The sequence below is a fragment of the Lagenorhynchus albirostris genome, chromosome 13, assembly GCF_949774975.1.
Source record: "Lagenorhynchus albirostris chromosome 13, mLagAlb1.1, whole genome shotgun sequence".
NCBI lineage: Eukaryota > Metazoa > Chordata > Mammalia > Artiodactyla > Delphinidae > Lagenorhynchus > Lagenorhynchus albirostris.
The window spans coordinates 7922519-7942266 of record NC_083107.1 but is presented as its reverse complement, the minus strand read 5'-3'; the positions used below and the strand labels follow the sequence as shown (position 1 = coordinate 7942266).

At 38.6% G+C, this 19748-nt stretch overlaps 1 protein-coding gene across 2 annotated transcripts in view; it reads right to left on the bottom strand.

The window, feature by feature from the left end:
- The window catches only part of MGAT4A (alpha-1,3-mannosyl-glycoprotein 4-beta-N-acetylglucosaminyltransferase A), a 108643-nt gene that overhangs the window by 47673 nt on the left and 41222 nt on the right, over positions 1-19748 (bottom strand). For both annotated transcript variants that reach the window (XM_060168829.1, XM_060168830.1), the window contains 2 exons: positions 11224-11391; positions 6437-6577 (listed from right to left, as the gene is read on the bottom strand). In XM_060168829.1, the coding sequence (XP_060024812.1) occupies positions 6437-6577; positions 11224-11391 (309 nt within the window). The remainder of the gene's footprint in view (positions 1-6436; positions 6578-11223; positions 11392-19748) is intronic.

Below are 19748 nucleotides of genomic sequence, written 5' to 3'. Positions count from 1 at the left end.
TAGGTCCATCCACCTCACTACAAATAACTCAATTTCATTTCTTTTTATGTCTGAGTAATGTTCCATTGTATATATGTGCCACATCTTCTTTATCCATTCATCTGTCGATGGACACCTAGGTTGCTTCCACGTCCAGGCTATTATAAATAGTGCGGCAATGAACACTGTGTTTCATGACTCTTTTTCAATTATGGTTTTCTCAGGGTATATGCCTAATAGTGTGATTGCTGGGTCATATGGTAGTTCCATTTTTAGTTTTTTAAGGAACCTCCATACTGTTCTCCATAGTGGCTGTATCAATTTACATTCCCCCCCAACAGTGCAAGACGGTTCCCTTTTCTCCACACCCTCTTCAGCATTTATTGTTTGTAGAATTTTTGATGATGGCCATTCTGACCAGTGTGAGCAATTTTTGATGATGGCCATTCTGACCAGTGTGAGCATTTATTCTTTGTAGAATTTTTGATGATGGCCATTCTGATACCTCATTGTGGTTTTGATATGGTTTTCTCTAATGATTAGTGATGTTGAGCATCTTCTCATGTGTTTGTTGGCAATCTGTATATCTTCCTTGGAGAAATGTCTATTTAGGTTTTCTGCCCATTTTTGATTGGACTGTTTGTTTTTCTGAGATTGAGCTGCATGAGCTGCTTGTGTATTTTGGAGATTAATCCTTTGTCAGTTGGTTTGTTTGCAAATATTTTCTCCCATTCTGAGGGTTGTCTTTCTGTCTTGTCTATGGTCTCCTTTGCTGTGCAAAAGCTTTTAAAAAGTTTCATTAGGTCCCATTTGTATATTTTTGTTTTTATTTCCATTTCTCTAGGAGGTGGGTCAAAAAGGATTTTGCTGTGATTTACGTCATAGAGGGTTCTGCCTAGGTTTTCCTCTAAGAGTTTGATAGTGCCTGGCCTTACATTTAGGTCTTTAATCCATTTTTAGTTTATTTTTGTGTATGGTGTTAGGAAATGTGATAATTTCATTCTTTTACATGCAACTGTCCAGTTTTCCCAGCACCACTTACTGAATAGGTTGTCTTTTTGCCATCATATTCTCTTGCTTCCTTTATCAACGATAAGGTGACCATATGTGCATGGGTTTATCTCTGGGCTTTCTATCCTATTCCATTGATCTATATTTCTGTTTTTGTGCCAGTACCATACTGTCTTGATTACTGTAGCTTTGTAGTATAGTCTGAAGTCCAGGAGCCTGATTCCTCCAGCTCCGTTTTTCTTTCTCAAGATTGCTTTGGCTATTTGGGGTCTTTTGTGTTTCCATACAAACTGTGAAATTTTTTGTTCAAGTTCTGTGAAAAATGCCATTGGTAGTTTGATAGGGATTGCACTGAATCTGTAGATTGCTTTGGGTAATAGAGTAATTAATAGAGTCATTTTCACAATGCTGATGCTTCCAATCCGAGAACATGGTATATCTCTCCATCTGTTTGTACCATTTTTCATTTCTTTCATCAGTGTCTTATAGTTTTCTGCATAGAGGTCTTTTGTCTCCTTAGGTAGATTTATTCCTAGGTATTTTATTCTTTTTGTTGCAATGGTAAATGGGAATATTTCCTTAATTTATCTTTCAGATTTTTCATCAATCGTGTATAGGAATGCAAGAGATTTCTGTGCATTAATTTTGTATCCTGCTACTCTACCAAGTTCACTGATTAGCTCTAGTAGTTTTCTGGTAGCATCTTTAGGATTCTCTATGTATAGTCTCATGTCATCTGCAAACAGTGACAGTTTTACTTCTTCTTTTCCAATTTGGATGCCTTTAATTTCTTTTTCTTCCCTGACTGCTGTGGCTAAAACTTCCAAAACTATGTTGAAAAATAGTGGTGAGACTGGGCAACCTTGTCTTGTTCCTGATCTTAGAGGAAATGCTTTCAGTGTTTCACCATTGAGAACGATGATGGCTGTGGGTTTGTCATATATGACCTTTATTATGTTGAGGAAAGATCCCTCTGTGCCTACTTTACAGAGAGTTTTTATCATAAATGGGTGTTGAATTTTGTCAGAAGCTTTTTCTACATCTATTGAGATGATCATATGGTTTTTATCCTTCAGTTTGTTAATATGGTGTATCACATGGATTGATTTGCATATACTGAAGAATCCTTGCATTCCTGGGATAAATCCCACTTGATCATGGTGTATGATCCTTTTAGTGTGCTGTTGGATTCTGTTTGCTAGTATTTTGTTGAGGATTTGTGCATCTATGTTCATCAGTGATATTGGTCTGTAGTTTTCTTTTTTTGTGACATCTCTGTATGCTTTTGGTATCAGGGTGATGATGGCCTCATAGAATGAGTTTGGGAGTGTTACTCCCTCTGCTGTATTTTGGAAGAGTTGGAGAAGGATAGATGTTAGCTCTCCTAGAAATGTTTGATAGAATTCTCCTGTGAAGCCATCTGGTCCCGGGCTTTTGTTTGTTGGAAGATTTTTAATCCCAGTTTCAGTTTCAGTTCAGACTTGTGACTGGTCTCTTTATATTTTCTATTTCTTCCTAGTTCAGTCTCAGAAGGCTGTGCTTTTTTAAGAATTTGTCCATTTCTCCCAGGTTGTCTATTTTATTGGCATAGAGTTGCTTGTAGTAATCTCACACGATCTTTTGTATTTCTGCAGTGTCAGCTGTTACTTCTACTTTTTCATTTCTTATTCTGTTGGTTTGAGTCTTCTCCCTTTTTTTCTTGATGAGTCTGGCTAATGGTTTATCAATTTTGTTTATCTTCTCAAAGAACCAGCTTTTAGCTTTATTGATCTTTACTATTGTTTCCTTCATTTCTTTTTCATTTATTTCTGATCTGATTTTTATGATTTCTTTCCTTCTGCTAACTTTGGGGGTTTTTTGTTCTTCTTTTCTAATTGCTTTAGGTATAAGGTTAGGTTGTTTATTTGATATTTTTCTTGTTTCTTGAGGTAGGATTGTATTGCTATAAACTTCCCTCTTAGAACTGCTCTTGTCACATCCCACAGGTTTTCAGTCGTCGTGTTTTCATTGTCATTTGTTTCTAGGTATTGTTTGATTTCTTCTTTGATTTCTTCAGTGATCTCTTGGTTGTTTAGTAGTGTATTGTTTAGCCTCCATGTGTTTGTATACTTTACAGTTTTTTTCCTCTAATTGATATCTACTCTCATAGAACTGTGGTTGGAAAAGATACTTGATAACAATTTCAATTTGCTTAAATTTATCAAGGCTTGACTTGTGACCCAAGATGTGGTCTATCCTGGAGAATGTTCCATGAACACTTGAGAAGAAAATGTATTCTCTTGTTTTGGGATGGAATGTTCTATAAATATCAATTAAGTCCATCTTGTTTAATGTGTCATTTAAAGCTTATGTTTCCTTATTTATTTTCATTTTAGATGATCTGTCCATTGGTGAAAGTGGGGTGTTAAACTCCCCTACTATGACTGTGTTCCTGTAGATCCCCTCTTTTATGGCTGTTAGCATTTGCCTTATGTATTGAGGTGCTCCTATATTGGGTGCATAAATATTTAAAATGGTTATATATTTTTCTTGGATTGATCCCTTGATTATTATTTAGTGTCCTTCTTTGTCTCTTGTAACAGTCTTTATTTTAAGTCTATTTTGTCTGATATGAGAATTGCTACTCCAGCTTTCTTTTGATTTCCATTTGCATGGAATATCTTTTTCCATCCCCTCACTTTCAGTCTGTATGTGTCCCTAGGTCTGAAGTGGGTCTCTTGTATACAGCACATATATGGGTCTTGTTTTTGTATCCATTCAGCCAGTCTATGTCTTTTGGCTGGAGCATTTAATCCATTTACATTTAAGATAATTATCGATATGTATGTTCCTACTACCATTTTCTTCATTGTTTTGGGTTTGTTTTTGTAGGTCCTTTTCTTCTCTTGTGTTTCCCACTTAGAGAAGTTCCTTTAGCATTTGTTGTAGAGCTGGTTTGGTCATGGTGAATTCTCTTAGCTTTTGCTTGTCTGTAAAGGTTTTAATTTCTCTGTCAAAGCTGAATGAGATCCTTGCTGGGTATTGGTTGTAGGTTTTTCCCTTTCATCACTTTAAATATGTCCTGTCACTCCCTTCTGGCTTGCAGAGTTTCTGCTGAAAGATCAGCTGTTAACCTTATGGGGATTCCCTTGTATGTTATTTGTTGTTTTTCCCTTGCTTCTTTTAATATTTTTTTTTGTATTTAATTTTTGATAGTTTGAATAGTATGTGTCTCAGTGTGTTTCTCTTTGGGTTTATCCTGTATGGGACTCTGTGCTTCCTGGACTTGATTGACTATTTCCATTCCCATGTTTGACTATAATCTCTTCAAATATTTTCTCAGACCCTTTCTTTTTCTCTTCTTCCGGGGCCCCTGTAATTCGAATGTTGGTGCATTTAATGTTGTCTCAGAGGTCTCTGAGACTGTCCTCAATTCTTTTCAGTCTTTTTTCTTTATTCTGCTCCCTGGAAATTATTTCCACCATTTTATCTTCCAGGTCACTTATCCATTCTTCTGCCTCAGTTATTCTGCTATTGATTCCTTCTACAGTATTTTTCATTTCAGTTATTTTGTTCATCACTGTTTCTTTGCTCTTTAGTTCTTCTAGATCCTTGTTAAATGTTTCTTGTATTTTCTCCATTCTGTTTTCAAGATTTGGGGTCATCTTTACTGTCATTATTCTGAATTCTTTTTCAGGTAGGTTGCGTATTTCGTCTTCATTTATTTAGTCTTGTAGGTTTTTACCTTGCTCCTTCATCTGTAACATATTTTTTCTCGTTTCTTTTTTTTTTTTTTTTTGATGGGTGAGGCTATATTCCTATCTTACTTGTTGTTTGGCCTGAGGTGTCCAGCACCGGAGTTTGCAGGCAGTTGGATAGAGCCAGGTCTTGGTGCTGAGATTAGAACCTCCAGGAGGCCTCACTCTGATTAATATTCCCTGGGGTCTGAGGTTCTCTGTTAGTCCAGCGGTTAGGAATTGGAGCTCCCACCACAGGAACTCTGGCCTGGGAACCAAGATCCCACAAGCTGCATGATGTGGCAAAAAAAAAGAAAAAAGAAAGAAAGAAAGAAAAAAGGAGCAGTACAATATCAAAGAATAAAAAACAAAATAAAATTAGAAAAATATATTAGGAAAAATAAAAATATAATTGAAACAACTGCAACAAGGTAAAATAAAACCACAACAGAAAAAAGAAAAAAAAGGGGGTGAACAAGACAAAAGGAGAGAACTATAACAAAGTATAAGGAATAAAATAAAATTAGAAAAATAAAAGATTAGGAAAAATAAGAATATAAATGAATCAACAAGGTAAAACAGAACCCCAATCTAAAAGAGGAAAAAAGGGAAAAAAAAAAAAAAAAAAAAGCCTTGGCTATGGGGGCAGAGTTTAGGCAGGGGTGGAACTTAGGCAGCAGCGGGGTTTAGGGTGGGGGGGAACAAGGCGGGTGAGGGTGAGCATGGGGCGGGTCCTAGGCTCAAGACACACAGCCAGAAAAGGCCTTGGGGGCGAGGCCTAGGCAGGGTGACGTTCAAGCGTGGGGCGGGGCCTCTGCTTAGGACCTGCATGGAAGGAGAGAGGCAGCATGTCTAAAGGAGGGCCTCTGGAGTGCAGAGTTCCAGAGTTTGGAGGTAAGGCCCTGAGTGAGGGTGTGTGGGTGGGGTTTAGGCCCAGCGCGATGCAGGGGGGTCCTCTGAGTGTAGAGGTGGGGGTGTAGGGTCGGGGCTTGGGCTCGGCATGGCAAGAGGGAGGCTCCAAGGGTAGAGGATTAGGCCCAGAAGCCCAACAGGCTCCCCGGTGCCTGAGTGGACAGGGAAAGCGCTGCCCGCGTCCCTTTTGTTCCTCCACGCCCCTCCCCCACCGTCTCCCCCAGGGTCTCCCCCGTCACCACTGGACCCCTAACCATGGGTGGGTCCCGCTGGGTGTAGGAACTCCTCCCCTCTTCCACCCAGAGGTCCGGCCTTTATTTTTGCTCCCCTTCCCTCCCTCCCACTCCCTCAGGACCCGCGTGGCTGGAGGGGACCTTGGTGGGCAGAGGACCAGTCCTGGGATCTCAGCAGGCTTCCAGGGGCCCAAGTGGGCAGGGGAAACCTGGCCACGCTCCCTTTTGATCCTCTGCTCTCCCAGTGGTTCCCCAATTTCCCGCTTTGGCATGGGATCCCTTCCCCTCCCCCAGCCACCCCTCAGGGACGCCAGTCCTGTCCCGCCTCCACTTCTCCTCCCCCTTCACTCCCCCCACGCCCCACATCCTTCCCCATCACTGGGGGGGTTCCTCCCGCCCCTTAGGTGTCTGTGGTCCCCCACTGGTGCCTGGTAGGTGCCCTAGTTGTGCAGAGATGTGAATTCTGCATCCTCCTAGCCCGCCATCTTGACTCCCGACTTGCCTGACTTATAAGGGTCAACATAATACTCCAAGACATAATTAAGACCAGCAGTGCAAATACAATAGGAAAGAAAACAAACATACCTCCTGTTCTTCCATTACCAATCTGCACAACAGGTTGAAGGCTTCCTTCATTTTGTAATAAATGAGGCAAATGATAATAAATACTTGGCACTTGAAGAGATTTTTTGCTTGTTAACTCCCTCAAGAGCTTTAGGGTACCATCTGAAATACAGAAGTATAATCAATCCACGGTAATACCTCACTTATAGAAGCTGCTGATGTTACAAAGATAGTGGTAAAAATTTATGAGAACTAAAAGAATTTTCTATCCTAATTTCATACTTTGGTCAATGATATTTCCATGGACACTTAGGCAACCAGAGTCTCACAGAGTCATGATGATGAGAACGGTCTGAATGAAGCTAAAAAGGTCAGCCTGAGTACCACGAGAAGATAGAATGTGAACCACTCACCTTTATAATGTGTCAGAACTCAAGCCCTGGGGTACAGACTGTAAACAGGCTATCCACTCATGAAAATGTAATAACAATAAGTACAACGACCACCAGTAACTTTCACTTTTTTATGCTATTATATTTGACCAAAATTTCACATGGAAGATTTTTTTTTTAGTTCAAGTACACTAATTTAAACAGCACAAGTTGACAATGTTTGGTACAGTTCATAACTTTCAAATCGTTTTTCAGTTTTTATGAGAGGAACCAATGAACCATTTAATATAATAGAAAATAAAACCTTGATAGGATAATCAATATTGTTTTACAATTCCATTGAACTAGAATTTAACCTTTTAAATAAGGAAGCTAGCAGTAAGGACTTGCAGTCTCAATAACAATTTTATACAGAGCAATATGAAAATTCCCTTAAAATACTCTGAATATTCAGAACCGAAAGTTCACAAAAGAAACGAAACTATCACACATGAAATTAAAGTTTAACCTCATGTAAAAGCAACAACTACAAATTACAAGACAACAATATCTACCCATCAAATTAAGTTAGTAGATTAAACAGTAATATTAAATTGTGGTGATAATGTGATAAATGTTTCAGCTATTAAGAACAGCATCAAAACCCTTAAAACATTCCTGCCCTATTCAGTAATTTCCCTTTTAGGAATGTAACTTCTATGCAATCAATAAATATTTAGTGAATTATCGGTTTTGTTCCAGCCACTGTGGCACGTGGTTGGAAATCAACAGTCATCAAAACACAGATTCTGTTTTTAAGAAAGTCATAATCTAATGAAAATAACTTAAGGCCTACCATAAAAGTAATCGATTTATATACAGAGATGTTCTTCACAGAGTTATAAATTGGGGGACAAAAACAACCCAGAAAAATCCTATTTGCCTATTTGTAGAAAAATATTTAATATATTATAGTATATGATTAGCTGATATATATGTCATCAAAAATGGTATTTTAAAAGAATATTCAATGCCATAGTAAAATGCTAATAGCATAATTTCAAGAGCAAAAATAAGGCCATAAAACACACAATTACACTTTTGAAGAAAAATATGCATGGAAAAAAGACTAGAAGAAAACAAAGAATGTTAACCATTCCATAATTTTAAATGTTACTGTGCCATAATACAAATTTTATAATCAGGAGGGGAAGAAAGGGGCATGAATCTCTAAAAATAAGGTAAGGTAGTGAATCTCAAGATAAGAGGAATTAATGGTGAAAGATTATAACAGATAATGCTAAATGAAAAAGTATATTATTCTTGGAAGATTATGTAGATTTGGAGTCAACTGATTATATACATATATCGATTTAGTCATTAGAATAAGAATAGGATAGAAACAGAAGATGGTTGATACTCACTTCACTCAGACCAGAATTTCTCAGAGAGGGAACAGGTCAGGTACCCCCAAAAGTATCCATTATAAAACTATATCTTTTACACCATGATCAAGTGGGGTTTATTCCAGGAATGCAAGGATTCTTCAATATACGCAAATCTATCAATGTGATAAACCATATTAACAAACTGAAGGAGAAAAACCATATGATCATCTCAATAGATGCAGAGAAAGCTTTTGACAAAATTCAACACCCATTTATGATAAAAACCCTGCAGAAAGTAGGCATAGAGGGAACTTTCCTCAACATAATAAAGGCCATATATGACAAGCCCACAGCAAACATCATCCTCAATGGTGAAAAACTGAAAGCATTTCCACTAAGATCAGGAACAAGACAAGGTTGCCCACTCTCACCACTCTTATTCAACATAGTTTTGGAAGTTTTAGCCACAGCAATCAGAGAAGAAAAGGAAATAAAAGGAATCCAAATCGGAAAAGAAGAAGTAAAGCTATCACTGTTTGCAGATGACATGATCCTATACATAGAGAACCCTAAAGATGCTACCAGAAAACTACTAGAGCTAATCAATGAATTTGGTAAAGTGGCAGGATACAAAATTAATGCACAGAAATCTCTGGCATTCCTATATACTAATGATGAAAAATCTGAAAGTGAAATCAAGAAAACACTCCCATTTACCATTGCAACAAAAAGAATAAAATATCTAGGAATAAACCTACCTAAGGAGACAAAAGATCTGTATGCAGAAAATTATAAGACACTGATGAAAGAAATTAAAGATGATACAAATAGATGGAGAGATATACCATGTTCTTGGATTGGAAGAATCAACATTGTGAAAATGACTCTACTACCCAAAGCAATCTATAGATTCAATGCAATCCCTATCAAACTACCACTGGCATTTTTCACAGAACTAGAACAAAAAATTTCACAATTTGTATGGAAACACAAAAGACCCCAAACAGCCAAAGCAATCTTGAGAACGAAAAACGAAGCTGGAGGAATCAGGCTCCCTGACTTCAGACTATACTACAAAGCTACAGTTATCAAGACGGTATGGTACTGGCACAAAAACAGAAAGATAGATCAATGGAACAGGATAGAAAGCCCAGAGATAAACCCACGCACATATGGTCACCTTATCTTTGACAAAGGAGGCAGAAATGTACAGTGGAGAAAGGACAGCCTATTCAATAAGTGGTGCTGGGAAAACTGGACAGCTACATGTAAAAGTATGAGATTAGATCACTCCCTAACACCATACACAAAAATAAGCTCAAAATGGATTAAAGACCTAAATGTAAGGCCAGAAACTATCAAACTCTTAGAGGAAAACATAGGCAGAACACTCTATGACATAAATCACAGCAAGGTCCTTTTTGACCCACCTCCTAGAGAAATGGAAATAAAAACAAAAGTAAACAAATGGGACCTAATGAAACTTAAAAGCTTTTGCACAGCAAAGGAAACCATAAAGAAGACCAAAAGACAACCCTCAGAATGGGAGAGAATATTTGCAAATGAAGCAACGGACAAAGGATTAATCTCCAAAATTTATAAGCAGCTCATGCAGCTTAATAACAAAAAAACAAACAACCCAATCCAAAAATGGGCAGAAGACCTAAATAGACATTTCTCCAAAGAAGATATACAGACTGCCAACAAACACATGAAAGAATGCTCAACATCACTAATCATTAGAGAAATGCAAATCAAAACTACAATGAGATATCATCTCACACCAGTCAGAATGGCCATCATCAAAAAATCTAGAAACAATAAATGCTGGAGAGGGTGTGGAGAAAAGGGAACCCTCTTACACTGTTGGTGGGAATGTAAATTGATACAGCCACTGTGGAGAACAGTATGGAGGTTCCTTAAAAAGCTACAAATAGAACTACCATATGACCCAGCAATCCCACTACTGGGCATATACCCTGAGAAAACCATAATTCAAAAAGAGTCATGTACCAAAATGTTCATTGCAGCTCTATTTACAATAGCCCAGAGATGGAAACAACCTAAGTGTCCATCATCGGATGAATGGATAAAGAAGATGTGGCACATATATACAATGGAATATTACTCAGCCATAAAAAGAGACGAAATTGAGCTATTTGTAATGAGGTGGATAGACCTAGAGTCTGTCATACAGAGTGAAGTAAGTCAGAAAGAGAGAGACAAATACCGTATGCTAACACATATATATGGAATTTAAAAAAAAATGTCATGAAAAACCTAGGGGTGAAACAGGAATAAAGACACAGACTTACTAGAGAATGGACTTGAGGCTATGGGGAGGGGGAAGGGTAAACGGTGACAAAGCGATAAAGAGGCATGGACATATATACACTACCAAAAGTAAGGTAGTTAGCTAGTGGGAAGCAGCCGCATAGCACAGAGAGATCAGCTCGGTGCTTTGTGACCGCCTGGAGGGGTGGGATAGGCAGGGTGGGAGGGAGGGAGACGCAAGCGGGAAGAGATATGGGAATATATGTATATATATAACTGATTCATTTTGTTGTGAAGCTGAAACTAACATACCATTGTAAAGCAATTATACTCCAATAAAGATGTTAAAAAAAAAAAAAACTATATCTTTTTATTTCTTATAAGTCATATCTGAGAGCACTAATTGCTTCAAATAGCTCAAAGGTTCCCCAGAGTCCATCTGAAGTCCACACAAGTCACAACAGAAATATGCATAAACACCAAGTTAAATTTTAGTCTCATTCTAAATGTTTTTTTTAAAAGATGCTGGTTCTTCACTATTGGCAGTGAAATTTATACAACTGAAACTTAACTTAATATTACTCTCTTTAAATCAAATTTAGCAATTAATAAAACTTGTTTTATAATTAACCACAATAGAAAAAGTTTTGTATGGTGATTTTTCTCTCTGTAGAGGGTAACAAATGTTGCGACTCTAGACAACTTTCAAAGAGAGTATTTCACATGACCCGTTGAAAATGTAATCTTTTTATAAAACCAAAAATATCGTCTGTACCTGAAAATTTATTCACCGTATCCTTACTTCTGTTTGTTTCTGCTCCTACACGCTTGAACTGCTGTACAATGGCATTGAGTTCGGAAGACCGCTGAGAGATTCTGTGTTCAGCTATTCGGAGCCGTTCTTTTAAAGCAAGAAATTCTCGTTGATAAGCAATCAGTTTTTCTAGAAGCAAAACCAAAAGTTATTAGTATATTTCTTTAAAAAAAAACCCACTATAATCAAAACAGAATTGTAACATTAGGGATTTTAAAGTTGCATTTTTCAGAAACAGATATTCATTAACGAATTCACTGAGACAGAATTGAAAATAAAAAAGAGCCCCAACTAACAAAGTGGTGGCAAAGCCACCACTAACTTAGTGCTATTAATATCTGTAAGAATATGGGCGCTTTCTAATTAGCACTTCAGAAAGTTAAAGATAGGGAGAAATAGACAAGGTTTTTGGAATTAACACTTCAAGCATAATACCAAGATCATTTCTCAAAAGGTACAAACAACTATAAAGACCCTATTTGTATGAAGATAGAAATGAAGCATTGAAACTAATGATAATATATCTAATAATATAATGAATATAACATATTTTATAGCGTAACCACTCATTTCTATAGGCTGTTTCCTCTGTACTTCCTATTCTGCAAAAATTTCCCTAGGCCAGACTTTGGTCAAATTCCTGATCCCTAACAACTCAATCAGGTAGATGTTAAGATGACCCTAAAAGTCAATTATTTGAATTTAAGACAATCACAGGTCAGGAAAACCTGGTCTGGGAAATAAAAGTGGATTTTATGAGGATAAACGTAGGCACTGAAGCAATCGTATGAGACAGCTCAGATACAAAGTACACAGTGAGAAGAGGCCCCAAGACAGAACTGGACACCAAAATCTAAGAGACGCAGAAAAGAAACCATGCATTTATCTTGATCAGCAGCACCGGAAGGGAGCTGAGGCTGGTAAATGGTCTGAGCAATTTCCACAACCTCATTAAACTAAGAAAAATCAGAACAACCGTTTCAGCTTCTCTATCAAGCTAGATAATCTAAGGCTACTATTCTGACATCTAAACAAAACAAACCTTGGAAAGACTCTTTTTAATTTATATTGTAATCTCTGCTTTACTCAATCAAGGATGGAATCATTCTGTACAAAACAGAATTAAGAAATATAAATCTGCCTGTCTCATAAAGCTAGCCTTAAAAATAGGCAATTATATTATTCTTTGGCCCTTACATAAAGGACCATAGAGTAAATACCTCTGAAGAATTCTGTGGCAGGGAAGAAAGCCTCCCCTGCTTAACTGTCATAGTTCCCTGTATTGAACAATGTATTAATAAGCAGCTCTAGCTTCCGTAATTTGCTGGCTTTAGGAGGAAAGGAAGGGAGGGGGGTTGTGATTAGGAAAGAGCATACAGGGGAGCCTCAGGGTGCCAACAAGGTTCTATTTATTGACCTGGTTCCTGGTTAAATAAAATTCATTACTATACACCCATGGTTTAGGCACTTTTCCATATGTGTTAACTGACAATGGAAGAAATGTTAAAAAAGATACTATTCACAAACACAAAACTACAAACAATTATACTATAACAATTTTAACAAGAGGCACACGAGAGTTATGTGATAAAAACTATAAGCCTTTTCCTGGAGCCTGTAATGGAAGAAAAAAATGAAGTCATTTGTTAATCCCAATCTTGCAAAAAAAAATAGATAAATCCTACCCTAAACTAATAATAAATGCAACACTTTTTAAACCATCAACGAATATTTTTTGGAACTTGAATTTTGACATGTGATTCTAAAATTCATGTAAAAAACAGAATGTTGGGCTTCCCTGGTGGCGCAGTGGTTGGGAGTCCGCCTGCCGATGCGGGGGACACGGGTTCGTGCCCCGCTCCAGGAAGTTCCCACATGCCACGGAATGGCTGCCGCTGGGCCTGCGCGTCCGGAGCCTGTGCTCCGTAACGGGAGAGGCCGCAGCAGTGAAAGGCCCGCATACCGCAAAAAAAAAAAAAAAAAAAAAAACAATGTTTTTAAAAGGTCAAAAAAATCTAGAAATAATAATAGGTAACTTGCTCTGAAATCAGAACATACTATATAAGGCTATAGAAATGAAAACCATGTTAAATGCCAAGTCTAAATAGTAGGGACAAGGGCCGATCACGCCAAGCAGATTGTGTCCAAAACGAGCATGAGTGAACTGTCCTGTGATTTCTTCCCCCTTTACCTCTTACCACTCACATGGTGTCCAGATAGTGAATTCTAGACCTCTGTCACTAAAAAAGAATTAGAACCCTTTGGAAAAATAACTTTAAGATGAACCTGGAGCATTCTTGTGTCAAATAAGAAAATGTTATTTTATTTTACTTTAACATCTTTATTGGAGTATAATTGCTTTACCATGGTGTGTTAGTTTCTGCTGGATAACAAAGTGAATCAGCTATATGCATACATATATCCCCATATCCCCTCCTTCTTGCGTCTCCCTCCCACCTTCCATACCCCACCCCTCTACGTGGTCACAAAGCACCGAGCTCATCTCCCTGCGCTATGCAGCTGCTTCCCACTAGCTATCTTACATTTGGTAGTGTATATATGTCAGTACTGCTCTCTCACTTCATCCCAGCTTACCCTTCTCCCTCCCCATGTCCTTAAGTCCATTCTCTACGTCTCTGTCTTTACTTCTGTCGTGCCCTTAGGTTAATCAGAACCTTTTTTTTTTCTTAGATTCCATATATATGTGTAGCATACAATATTTTTCTCTTTCTGACTTACTTCACCCTGGATGACAGACTCTATGCCCATCCACCTCACAACAAATAACTCAATTTAGTTTCTTTTTATGGCTAATATTCCATTGTATGTATGATCTTCCTTATCCACTCACCTGTCAATGAACACTTAGGCTGCTTCCATGTCCTGGCTATTGTAAATAGTGCTGCAATGAACGTTGTGGTACATGACTCTTTTTGAATTATGGTTTTCTCAGGGTATATGCCCAGTAGTGGGATTACTGGGTCATATGGTAGTTCTACTTTTAGTTCTTTAAGGAACCTCCATACTGTTCTCCATAGAGGCTGTATCAATTTACATTCCCACCAGCAGTGCAGGAGGGTTCCTTTTCTCCACACCCTCTCCAGCATTTACTGTTTGTAGATTTTCTGATGATGGCCATTCTGACCGCTGTGAGGTGATATCTCACTGGAGTTTTGATTTGCATTTCTCTAATGATTAATGATGTTGAGCATTCTTTCATGTGTTTGTTGGCAGTCTGTATATCTTCTTTGGAGAAATGTCTATTTCAGTCTTCTGCCCATTTTTGGATTGGGCTGTTTGCTTTTTTGAGATTGAGCTGCATTAGCTGCTTCTATATTTTGGACATTAATCGTTTGTCAGTTGCTTCGTTTGCAAATATTTTCTCGCATTCTGAGAGTGGTCTTTTCATTTTGTTTATGGCTTCCTTTGCTGTGCAAAAGCTTTGAAGTTTCATTAGGTCCCATTTGTTTATTTTTGTTTTTATTTCCATTTCTCTAGGAGGTGGATCAAAAAGGATCTTGCTGTGCTTTATGTCATAGAGTGTTCTGCCTATATTTTCCTCTAAGAGTTTGATAGTGTCTGGCGTTACATTTGGTCTTTAATCCATTCGGAGTTTATTTTTGTGTATGGTGTTAGGAAGTGTTCTAATTTCATTCTTTTACATGCAACTGTCCAGCTTTCCCAGCACCACTTACTGAAGAGGCTGCCTTTTCTCCACTGTATACTCTTGTCCCCTTTAGCAAAAATAAGGTGACCATATGTGCGTGGGGTTCTCTCTGGGCTTTCTATCCTATTCCATTGATCTATATTTCTGTTTTTGTGCCAGTACCATACTGTCTTGATTACTGTAGCTTTGTAGTATAGTCTGAAGTCTGGGAACCTGATTCTTCCAGCTCAGTTTTTCTTTTTTAGATTGCTTTGGCTATCGGGGTCGTTTGTGTTTCCATATAAATTGTGATTTTTTTTTGTTCTAGTTCTGTGAAAAATGCCAGTGCTAGTTTGATGGGGATTGCATTGAATCTGTAGATTGCTTTGGGTAGTACAGTCATTTTCACGATGTTGATGCTTCCAATCCGAGGACATGGTATATCTCTCCATCTACTTGTACCACCTTTAATTTCTTTTATCAGTGTCTTATAGTTTTCTGCATACAGGACTTTTGTCTCCTTAGGTAGGTTTATTCCTAGGTATTCCATCCTTTTTGCTGCAATGGTAAATGGGAGTGTTTCCTGAATTTCTCTTTCAGATTTTTCATCATTTGTGTATAGGAATGCAAGAGATTTCTGTGCATTAATTTTGTATCCTGCTACTCTACCAAATTCACTGATTAGTTCTAGTAGTAGTTTTCTGGTAGCATCTTTAGGCTTCTCTATGTATAGTAACATATTATCTGCAAACAGTGAGAGTTTTACTTCTCTTCTGATTTGGATGCCTTTAATTTCTTTTTCTTCCCTGATTCCTGTGGCTAAAACTTCCAAAACTATGTTGAATAACAGTGGTGAGAGTGGGCAACCTTGTCTTGTTCCTTATCTTAGAGGAAATGCTTTCAGTTTTTCACCATTGAGAACAATGTTGGCTGTGGGTTTGTCATACATGGCTTTTATTATGTTGAGGTAGGTTCCCTCTACGCCTACTTTCTGGAGAGTTTTTATCATAAATGGGTGTTGACTTTTCTCGAAAGCTTTTTCTGCATCTATTGAGTTTATCATATAGTTTTTATCCTTGAATTTGTTAATATAGTGTAGCAAATTGACTGATTTCATACATTGAAGAATCCTTGCATTCTTGAGATAAACCACACTTGATCATGGTGTATGATCCTTTTAATGTGCTGTTGGATTCTATTTGCTAGTATTTTGTTGAGGATTTTTGTATCTATGTGCATCAATGATGTTAGCCTGTAGTTTTCTTTTTTTGTGACATCTCTGTATGGTTTTGGTATCAGGGTGATGATGGCCTCATAGAATGAGTCTGGGAGTGTTACTCCCTCTGCTATATTTTGGAAGAGTTTCAGAAAGGTAGGTGTTAGCTCTTCTCTAAATGTTTGATAGAATTCTCCTGTGAAGCCATCTAGTCCTGGGCTTTTGTTCGTTGGAAGATTTTTAATCCTAGTTTCAGTTTCAGAGCTTGTGACTGGTCTCTTTATATTTTCTATTTCTTCCTGGTTCATCCTCGGAAGGCTGTGCTTTTCTAAGAATTTGTCCATTTCTTCCAGGTTGTCCATTTTATTGGCATAGAGTTGCTTATAGTAATCTCCCATGATCCTTTATATTTCTGCAGTATCAACTGTTACTTCTCCTTTTTCATTTGTAACTCATTTGTAATTTGATCTGAGTCTTCTCCCTTTTTCTCCTTGAGGAGTCTGGCTAATGGTTTATCAAGTGTGTTTATCTTCTCAAAGAACCAGCGTTTAGTTTTATTGATCTTTGTTACTGTTTTCTTCATTTCTTTTTCATTTATTTCTGATCTGATCTTTAAGATTTCTTTCCTTCTGCTAACTTTGGGGTTTTTTTTGTTGTTCTTCTTTCTGTAATTGCTTTAGGTGCAAAGTTAAGCTGTTTATTTGATATTTTTCTTGTTTCTTGAGGTAGGACTGTATTGCTATAAACTTCCCTCTTAGAACTGTTTTTGCTGCATCCCATAGGTTTTGGGTCATCGTGTTTTCATTGTCATTTGTTTCTAGGTATTTTTTGATTTCCTCTTTGATTTCTTCAGTGATCTCTTGGTTATTTAGTAGTGTATTGTTTAGCCTCCATGTGTTTGTATTTTCTAGGTTTTTTTTTTCCTGTAATTGATATCTAGCCTTATAGCATTGTGGTTTGAAAAGATACTTGATACAATTTCAATTTTCTTAAATTTACCAAGGCTTGATTTGTGACCCAAGATATGGTCTATCCTGTAGAATATTCCATGAGCACTTGAGAAAAAAGTTTATTCTGTTGTTTTGGGATGGAATGTCCTATAAATATCAATTAAGTCTATCTTGTTTAATGTATCATTTAAATCTTGTGTTTCCTTATTTGTTTTCATTTTGGATGATCTGTCCATTGGTGAAAGTAGGGTGTTAAACTCCCCTACTATGATTGTGTTACAGTCGATTTCTCCTTTTATGGTTGTTAGGATTTGCCTTATGTACTGAGGTGCTCTTATGTTGCGTGCATAAATATTTATAATTATTAAATCTTCTTCTTGGATTGATCCCTTGATCATTATGTAGTGTCCCTCTTTGTCTCTTGTAACAGTCTTTATTTTAAAGTCTAAGAAAATGTTATTTTTAAAAAAGGACATAGATTGCAATTTAAAAAAATTAAATTTAAAAAAATAATAAAAGGGAGAAGTTCAAGATGGCAGAAGAGTAAGACGTGGACATCACCTTCGTCCCCACAAATACATCAGAAATACATCTACATGTGGAACAACTCTTACAGAACACCTACTGAATGCTTGCAGAAGACCTCAGACCTCCCTAAAGGCAAGGAACTCCCCACGTACCTGGGTAGGCAAAGAAAAAAGAAAAAACACAGACAAAATAATAGGGACAGGATCTGCACCTCTGGGAGGGAGCTTGAAGGAGGAAAATTTCCCCACCCTAGGAAGCCCCTTCACTGTTGGAGACAGTGGGTGGCAGGGGGAAGCTTCGGAGCCACAGAGGAGAGCACAGCAACAGGGATGCAGACGGCAAAGCGGAGAGATTCCCGCACAGAGGATCGATGCCAACCAGCACTCACCAGCCTGAGAGGCTTGTCTGCTCATCCGCCTGGGCAGGTGGGGGCTGGGGGCTGAGGCTCGGGCTTCGGAGGTCAGATCCCCAGGGAAAGGACTGGGGCTGGCTGCATGAACACAGCCTTAAGCGGGCTAATGTGCCACAGCTATCAGGGAGAGAGTCTGGGAAAAAGTCTGGAACTGCCTAAGAGGCAAGAGACCATTGTTTCGGGGTGTGCGAGGAGAGGGGATTCAGAGCACCGCCTAAACGAGCTCCAGAGACGGGCATGAGCCGTGGCTATCAGCACAGACACCAGAAACGGGCATGAAATGCTAAGGCTGCTGCTGCCGCCACCAAGAAGCATGCGTGCGAGCACAGGTCCCTATCCACACCTCCCCTCCCGGGAACCTGTGCAGCCTGCCAATGCCGGGGTCCCGTGATCCAGGGACAACTTCCCAGAACACACGGCGCACCTCAGGCTGTTGAAACGTCATGCTGACCTCTGCTGCTGCAGGCTGGCCCAGCATTCCATACCCCTCCCTCCCCCCGGCCTGAGTGAGCCAGAGCCCCCTAATCAGCTGCTACTTTAACCCCATCCTCTTTGGACGGGAACAGACGCCCTCAGGAGACCTACACGCAGAGGTGAGGCCAAATCCAAAGCTGAACCCCGGGAGCTGTGCGCACAAAGAAGAGAAAGGGAAATCTCTCCCAGCAGCCTCAGAAGCAGCGGATTAAATCTCCAAAATCAACTTGATGTACCCTGCATCTGTGGAATACCTGAATACACAACGAATCATCCCAAAATTGAGGCGGTGGACTTTGGGAGCAACAATATATATTTTTTATTCCTTTTTCTCTTTCTGTGAATGTGTATTTGTATGCTTCTTTGTGCGATTCTGTCTGTATAGCTTTGCTGTTACCATTTGTCCTAGGGTTCTGTCTGCCCGGTTTTTTTTTTTTTGGTTTTTTTTTAGTATACTTTTCAGTGCTTGTAATCATTGGTGGATTTGTTTTTTGGTTTAGTTGCTCTCTTCTTTCTTTCTTTTACTTTTTCCTTTTTTATTACTTTTCAATTTCATTTTTAATAATTATTTTTTATTTTAATAAATTTACTTTTTCTTTCTTTCTTTCTTTTTCTCTCCCTTTTCTTCTGAGCCGTGTGGCTGACAGGGTCTTGGTGCTCCGACCAGGTGTCAGGCCTGTGCCTCTGAGGTGGGAGAGCCAAGTTCAGGACATTGGTCCACCAGAGAGCTCCCAGCTACATATAATATCAAACAGCAAAAGCTCTCCCAGAGATCTCCATCTCAACGCAAAGACCCAGCTCCACTCAACGACCAGCAAGCTACAGTGCTGCACACCCTATGACAAACAACTAGCAAGACAGGAACACAACCGCACGCATTAGCAGAGAGGCTGCCTAAAATCATAATAAGGTCACAGACACCCCGAAACACACCACTGGACATGGACCTGACCACCAGAAAGACAAGATCCAGCCCCATCGACCAGAACACAGGCACTAGTCCCCTACACCAGGAAGCCTACACAACCCACTGAACCAGCCTTAGACACTGGGGTCAGACAACAAAAACAACAGGAACTACGAACGTGCAGCCTGTGAAAAGGAGACCCCAAAACACAGTGAGTTAAGCAAAATGAGAAGACAGAGAAACACACAGCAGATGAAGGAGCAAGGTAAAAACCCACCAGACCTAACAAATGAAGAAGAAATAGGTAGTCTACCTGAAAAAGAATTCAGAATAATGATAGTAAAGATGATCCA